The following is an 8,875-nucleotide window of genomic DNA, read 5'->3' as shown; positions in this document are numbered from 1 at the left end:
ATTCTTTTGTGTATTATTTAACTAAATAAAATTGTTAAGTGCTTTACTATAATCACTAAAAAAAAATCAGGCTTAACTCTCCTCGACAATCAAGGGAAAGAAAAAAAGAAGATTAGGTAAGTACTTTACTTCTTGTTTTTCATATTTATTCTTATTTATTATTATAAAAGTAACTAAAATTAAAAGTACAGATATTTTTAAGTTATTTAAGGCTAGATTAGATAAAATAAGTAATAATAATAATATAATTAAAATGGTTTATGAAGCATGCATGCGAGCAGGTTGTGGGTAATCTAATTTGATAGTGTAACGTGAGCTGCATGTTCCCCAAGTGATTTACAGCTTATAATGTCAGGAATAGCAGTTAGACACAGTTCAAATGGCAATAAAAGGGGCAATAAAACACTAAAATTTAATTATAATTATAGATTTATAATGTTACGAACTTAGAGCTATTTAGGATAAATGAATGAAGTGTCATGTTCCAATCTGAAGTCATTCTAGAAAGAAAAGAAGGTTAATCTAGGTTTATTTCGATTTGTTTTGGTGGTTACAAGGTTGGTCGAATTGACCGATCCTGTTTTGAGATAGGGTAGAGGAAATAACATATAAACTATAAGGATTTAGTGGAAAAAACGTTTGAAATACATTTAGGAGGTTTTAGGGATTACACAAAGGAAATTTGAGATCTTTGAGATGACAAAATGTATTTTTAATTTTAACATGAAAATTACTTTGTACATGGTCTATTCAAAACAGATACTCAATATATTCATGGACAAAACTTTATTTTATTATATTAAAAATACTTCACTAAGAAATATGACTTTTTGTATGTGAAAGACTTGTAACATTAACTGAAAGACTGCCAAATTTCATGAAGATATACCAAATATATAGAGAGTTATAAGTATTAAATTTATATCAGCTTTAAACGAGTACAAAAGGTCAAGTGACTCTGTCATATCGACCGACACCATGATGAAAGAGTTAATTAGCCATATCTATTACATTATTGGTTAACTTTCTCAATATTTGCCCATTAATTTTGACTGACCTTGCAGCCAACATATAACTACTAAACTATACATACTATAACTTTGAATATAGTAAATTCATGAAATTCAGCAAGCTTTTAGTGAACACTTAGTCTTTTGCACACAAAAAAAAATTAATTGAGTATTTTTTATTAGAGTTGTCTGCCTCAGACTCTAAATAGTCTGAGTGCAGTATGATTTCCATGTTAAGATTAAAAAATACTTTTTTTCATCTTATAGTTTCAAATTTCATTTGCATAACCTCTAAAATCTCTTAAATAATATCAAAAGTTTCTCTAGTAAAACTGTATATTTTATCTGTATTTTCTCTACCCTTAATTGACCTTGTAACTACCACAAAAAAAAAAAGAAATAAATCTAAATTACCATTTGTTGTTTCTAGAATGATTGCAGATAGCAACAGAAAAGTATAATTATTTATCACGAACAGCTTAAGATTCATAATAATTTACATTTGCTTTTATCTAATCTTACTGGTTTAACTCTTTGAACTGTATCTAATAATCCCATGATATAAGCTGTAAACCATGCAGCAAATGTGTAGCTGAAGTTACAGTATTGAATTACATAATGTATAAACTACTCATGAGCAATATTGTGGAGAAATATTAATGTTTTTCACTATCTTACCTAATTCTTATATTGTTGCGTCAGCGAGATCACGTGACTATTTTGACGCCACCTATTTTCTAGAAGTATCTTGTTCCTTCATGAATGCCCTAGCATTTACTAGATATATATTTGTCTGGTATATATACATAAGACGCTCACAACGTGACAATAATGTAACGTGTGTGTAGACAGTGAGTAATTGAACTGCAGTCAGAAGTATTGTTGACGTTCGTTGATATAGCATTTGTTATAGAGCGACTGTTGAAAATAAGTGTATCGTAAAGTTGTATTCGGAAAAAATAAACCAGTTTTATTAAGTAAGGACTTGTGTCGCTAAAGTTTCGTCGGAACGAAGTTACGGAAAAATCAATTAACAAACAGAGACGTAACAATATTTTAGTTACTTTTATAACAATAAGTAAAAAACATACATAAAAAAACAGAAATTTAGTACTTATACATGTCAGCTAGTTTTCCTGTCAGCCCACCAATGAAACTTAGTCCTAGTTCTTTGTAACAATATTACTAGTAACTAAAATAATATTTTTTACATGAAATATGAACTTATGAACACAAAATAATAACATGCATAAAGTAAACAATGTAACTATTATAATTTAATAAGTATTCTAACTAAAGAATAAGTGCTTTAAAATAATTATCTTATCTGTTCAATCTGAAATTGGCAATAGCAACTTTCAATCTGTAAGTGAAATCATAAAACTCTTTATTGAAAACAAGCTAGCATTATACATCATTTGGTAAAATACAACTCTTGTCTTTCTACTGGTTATAAATGGTGTAATAAAACATGTTATAGAGAATTATTAGCAATTTGTGAAAGAAGGGTGTGGCAAGTGGGTTTACTTTTCTGGTTTATATCTCTGTAAACAAAGAAGATTGGAGGCTATAAAAATTAGACTATGCCTTAGCAATATCTACATTATAATAAGTAATTTACTTTAAACTCATGACATTATATAGAAGTGATAAAAGAACAGAATATGGCAAACAAAAATCACATCACACAGGCAAGAAGAAATTGAGAATTTATTTAATTATTTCCTTTGGAAATTAAAAAAGTAAAACTTGTATAATATTAAAATTTGATGCATTAACTACATTTGAATGTCAAGTTATTTATATATGTTGATAATAAAGTAGTTTAACCTTTTCGCATCAGTCTCCTGACATGGATATGATACGTGTGCAACAATCCTCAGAAAAACTGCTAAGATTTGTTAAAGGTTATAAAAAGGATATTATTTTAATCAAGTCCTTCTAATAAAAATATGTTATCTATTTATTGTAGTTATTTGCATTCAGACTCTGAATAGTTTCAAGTACAAGGTGATTTTCATTTTAAGTACAAAATATTTTTTGTCATTTTAGAGTTTGAGTTTTATTTGCATAACCCCTACAACCTCCTAAATGAATATAAAAAGTATTTTTTGAAGGTAAATGTTTATATTTTCATTTTTTCTACCATATCACTAACTGTAGATACTATGTTCAACATACGGTGCAATGAAATGTTTGAAATTAAGAAATACATATCTTTTAATTTTTCTTATAAAATCTTCTTTTGGTGATATTTGTAATTTCAGGTCTTTTCCTTTTTAAATATAATAAATTTTTAATGTTTTATTTTCCTTTCGTGTCCTTTACCATTTATAATCAATCTCAACACAAATCAACAATACCTTCTGGACATATTACAGTATGTTCGAGAGAGATGTGCAAGCCTTCAGAAAAATTATCTTACACTCACTCAAGATTGTAAGCCTTGAGAACTGAAGCAATGTTTGATATAAATTTTTAAAATGTTTAATTCTTTCAATTATGCATTTTAAAACATATATAATACATAATTAACTAAGATATAAAAGTAAGACCTGAATACAATTTAACTTTCCCTCTAACTATAACATATTTAGGTACGAAACAACTGTAAGTGCTATAGTGGACAAAGCAGCCAACAATACTACCAACAGTTACATCTACTCTATGATGACAACAGAATGCTAATTTCAAAATAACTATTGTTGGATTATAGTGTAAAATGAGCTCTTTCTAATGACTGTATACATGTGTCAAGTAATTACATCTGACTTATAAAGCTAAAAAAAAGTATAGAAGGTGGCTATGGCACCTGTCAGGGGTTGGAAAATGTATCTCTAGTTTCAACAGAACTTAGCCAAAGAACTTTGGAACATATGTGTCAATAGCACAAGTAAATGTACTTATTGTCTAGACATACATCTACAGGACTGAGGTTATCTGATTTAAAAAAAAAAGCCAAAGTTGAGATTTTTCATAGCTTGTGGATCACATGACAACAAAACTGAAGTTTAAGGTTTCTTTTCAAACAAAGGAATTAAAACTTAGATAAAATAAAACTCCAAATTATAACATACATTATAATTATAATGTCATTGACATACATTGATAGTAAGGTTGTTTAATTAAATTGTGAATGAAATTCAGTGACTTGCATAGAAAAGGATTTAAAGAGGTACCCTCTGCAAAAGGATTAATTAAATATTTAATGTAACTCTGTAAAAAGTCATTACATGTACACTTTTACCTACCTTAGTAAGAAGGTTAATGATGTAACATCGTTACTGATATTATAACATGTGACAGTTTGAATTTTTTATATATTCTATTTTAAGCTTGCCACCTGATAGTGCTAGGAAAACCTAAAGAAATGTAGTGTCTTTACAAAAATAAAAGTTTTAAACATATTTACTTATTTATCTGTCAATAAAAATTATTATTTAGTTTATCAGATTCATCCTATAGATTATTAGAAATAAAAACAGTTTATAGCAATAGATGACTGACTTCAATCTAGGTTTCACTGACCCTGTTTACTTCACCAAATTTGTTACATAAAATTTCAATCATCATAATTGAAGTACTTATTATTCTTCTGTAATTTATTAAATCTGATTCTGAAGACAATTAAAAATAATGAAATGATTTTATGGCAGAATAAAGAGAAAATGTAGTTAAACTTATTAATTTGGATTCTATGACATCAAATTTTTTCTGCAACACATGTTAGGTTCAGTTTCAAATCATGTTTACTAGTAATGAGCACTGTAATGTATATTATGTTTCAAAGACAAGTAATTTAAAATATGTTAATATCCCAAACATATACTCACCTTCAGCATCACCACTGCTGTTCTGTCTGTATGACAAATCAACCATTGGTGGCATACTCAGGCTTATTCCCATTATACCAGTTCCCAATCGAGAATCTCCACTATATGACTGGAAAATTCTTTAGACAGAAACAATCAGAGTTACAACAAAAAAATATTTATTAATTTATCAAAGCATTTCTAATTCCCAAAAATATTAACTTCTCTTATACCTAATGGCATCTAATTAACAGATATCTCTGATAAAAAAAAACTGTAACAAATTAATAACAAATATTAAAATGCAACTGATTTTTAAAGATAAACAATACCTTGGAATTTCATGAAAATCTAATTCTAAATATCTCACTTCACAAGAACTAGAAATATCTAATGTTAATGCATGAAGACTAAAATTTTATGTTCATCTGATGAAGTACTAAAGCTGTCTATAGTTTGTGTGTTTGTTTAATTTAACATAAAGCTGCACAATAGGTAACCTGCACTCTGTCCATCACGAAGAATCAAACCCCAGATTTTAGCACCATAAGTCTATAAACTTACTGCTGACTCACCATGGACATTGTCAAGTGAAATTACTACTTTTTTATGCTACATTTTTTGCTTTAGAAGCGTTCCATATGTTATGTCTAATTGTTACAACTGTTTGTTCTGAAGTATCTTCAGATACATCAACATATACTCACAGATTATTTAAACTGCAACAATAGTTTGATATAACCTAAAAACTATAAAAGGGAAAAAACAAAAACTAGTCTTCATTATGAAAAAATATTAACATTAAGAAACAAGATAATTCACAAGTAGTACTAGCTTTGGAGTAATTTAACCAGACAATTTTAAATGAAAGCAAACATTCCTTAGCTGTAATTGTACCAACTTTTCTTTACAATAATTCATACAGTATCAAAATTTTAAAATAGCAAATAAAAACACTTCATACTTAGATAAATATGTAAAATCCTACCATAAAAAGACAGCTTAATTTATAATAAATACATCCACACATACTTCCTTAAGGCAAGATGACTCTCTGGTCTTACATCTTCCAAGGTTGCTGCCTGTAGGGAACATTTGAACTCCAGAGATCTGTCATTATTCATCTCAACCGACATGTGAATTTCATCCATGTGAAACGTTGATAAGGCATGAGCTGAGTCACGTACTGGAGAAGACAGCTGTGGAAGAAATGTTCCATAAGAAGCAAAAAAAAAAAAGAGTTAAGATATGTAAGATAAGAACAAAACAGCTGTAGACTTAAGTAACACAATTATATAAACAAGAGGGAATCCTCAATAGCCATGGCACTTACAATTCTCTTAGGCAGGATTAGAGTAAGTTAATTTCAGAGACCTTTATTTTCCATTTTATTAGCAATATTTTTGTGTGCCAGCAATACCAAGCAAGGGGTGCATGCATACCCAATTCAATTTTATTACTCATCAGAATTTCTACCAGACTATCCTCAAATTGAAATTCTTTTAGGCATAATTAGAGTAAATAATCTATGAGACCTTGAGTGTGGTCAGATATATCAATCAGATGGGTTTGACTTCCTTCGTCCAAAACTGTATTAGATCTCAAATCAGTCAAGAGATGAAGCTATGAGCTAAAAGTTTGTACTTGAAGAAAAAGAAAAACTCAGAGCCATTCTATCAACCATTATGCCATGGCTAAATATTAAAATAACATATCCATGAGGCAGAAAATGTAGTTTAATAATGAACAATATAACCACAAAAATCAAGAATAACAACATATTTATTTAACTTTATTCACTCAAATGAAAGGTAAGTCTGAACACGTGTTATCTAAAACTGTGGAGACGGATAACACACATTTCATCTTGTTTATATAATCTTTCCTATCCATAAGGCCAACTCCATTACCTAACAATACCTCCATAACAATAATTTGAATATTATATTTCCAAGTTACCTTGAAGCATAGAGTTCATAGAGGGAAAAAGCAGTTCCTCTCCATCTAACTACAGAGGCAACATGATCGCTTGTTTACTTAAAATTTTTTAGTATTTCTAACCTCAAAAAAGTATCCATCAACCTCAACACATGCAAGGAGAATGCATCTGACCATTCCCATTGGCATCATCTAATCCATCATGCTACAGAAACATTTGAAACTCATTGATGGAAAAAGAAGAAGCAAAAGTGACAGTAGAGGAAAGAGAACGAAGCCATACCTTCTTTGCGATAATGTCTTCCTCTGAGCACTATTTGCTAAAGATGTCCCAAACAATGTAAATCTCAAACTGGGCTGTTCAGTCACATGATAACACATTCACCCTAGGAAATGTTGTCTTCGTTCGCAAAGGACTACCAATGAATTTTTATTATTTGTTTTTGTTATCTCCCTATACACAGTGAAATACATTTCTTACACCTTTCTCTTCAGAAAAATGGGTATCCTGGAATTTTTCTTAAAAACCATCACTCGTGACTTTATGAAAAGGAAACTCGATCTCCTTAGCGATACTAAACATGAATACTCTAACTAAATGTCCCATACATTTATGCCTTCCTTACTTGGAGAAAGAGAGCTTAATTTTTCAAAATCAACTTAAGAAACTGTTGCATAAGTACTACACACAAATGCAACTTAGAACTGCCTTTAAATCAAGAGATTAGGTGAAATATTTTTTCCCTGTGAGAGACTACATCCAGATCCCAGTTCATTCATGGATCATTTACTCATATACATGTCACAGTTGCAAAGCTATCTATATTGGCAAAACCAAAAGCCATCTAAATGTAAATATCCATGAACACATGGGGATTTCTCATAGAATCAGACACCTTTAATTGTCTTCCTGCACTTTTTCTATTTACACACAGTCAAACTACTGAACATAAACTCTCCTCACTTGACTATAAAAGTTTTAGCTACAGACCACACACATGTGGAACTTTTCAGTAAAGAGTCTACTTATTAAATAAAATCTTAAAATAATAACTCAAATTCTATCAAGTTGAGCTTCTTTTAATTCTTTCTCACTAGATACTTTTACTAATTCATTTAGTGTGGGTCCATATCATATCCATATTCACTCACAAACTTTAACAATCCACCAACATTTTGAGTCTCAACATTATCCTTAAAAATGTTTAGTGTAGTACATAAGCTTTTAATTAACATTTAGATGATTAATGGAAATTTCAGTTGTGTGTTTATTGCAGGAATTTGCTGAAGATGGAATGTGCATATTCCAAAACATTCAATATGCTGTTGTTTATGAATTTTGTGGTTGTAGTGTCCATCATCAATTCAAAAAAAGTATTGAAAAGCTTTCATTGTTTACCAGCACATACATATAGAATTTATTCTTGTGAAACACTAGCACAGTTGAAGCTGGAAAACAATGAAAGTTAGTTGTGGTACAAACATAGTATATATCACAAATTAAAATATATCAAACATGAATTTGTCAAAATAAGATATGGATAGATGAAATTCATTGAAATAATATATCAGACAGAGTTTGAATTTGAATTTCTTATATGCTACATACAAATGTTTGTTTTAATTGTAAAAAACTCACAAACACATATAAAAAAGTTGTTACAGAGACTGAACCATAGCTTACCACCTCATTACTATCTGTATATAATGTCAATTGTATGCCTTCCATGACAAAGGAAAAACTGGTTTCCTTGTAGACATCCATGGAAGAATTAAAGAAAGCTTCTAATTTCCTGACTGAGTCTTCACTTACAGTTGGTGTTGGTGCTTCCACAGGTGTTATAGGGGAGGATACTTGTAAAAAAAAAACATTAAAATAAAAGCGGAGAAAAAAAAGAAAAACTCAAAGGCTTATAAAGAAAATTTCAAAGTTGAAGATGATCAATGAATTTGAAAGAGAAATAATTAACAAAGATTCATAAAAGGGACACCTATTGCTAATTGAAGAATCTTTGTGCTGCTTAGTGGTTAAGTTGGTAACAATCTATTTAATGCAGAAATATGTGATTTACTATAACAATTTAATAAAACATAAAGCAAAAAAAAAAAAAACAA

At 29.4% G+C, this 8,875-nt stretch overlaps 1 protein-coding gene across 1 annotated transcript in view; it reads right to left on the bottom strand.

Moving 5' to 3' along the window:
* Positions 1-8,875, bottom strand: part of LOC106461581 (vacuolar protein sorting-associated protein 13C-like) — a 219,273-nt gene that overhangs the window by 146,871 nt on the left and 63,527 nt on the right. Inside the window, exons 8-10 of the mRNA XM_022388591.1 lie at positions 8,445-8,614; positions 5,855-6,021; positions 4,844-4,962 (exon numbers count right to left, since the gene is read on the bottom strand). Coding sequence (XP_022244299.1) covers positions 4,844-4,962; positions 5,855-6,021; positions 8,445-8,614 — 456 coding nt within the window. The remainder of the gene's footprint in view (positions 1-4,843; positions 4,963-5,854; positions 6,022-8,444; positions 8,615-8,875) is intronic.

Source organism: Limulus polyphemus, unplaced genomic scaffold, assembly GCF_000517525.1.
Source record: "Limulus polyphemus unplaced genomic scaffold, Limulus_polyphemus-2.1.2 Scaffold992, whole genome shotgun sequence".
NCBI lineage: Eukaryota > Metazoa > Arthropoda > Merostomata > Xiphosura > Limulidae > Limulus > Limulus polyphemus.
This window is presented reverse-complemented; position numbering and strand designations above follow the sequence as displayed.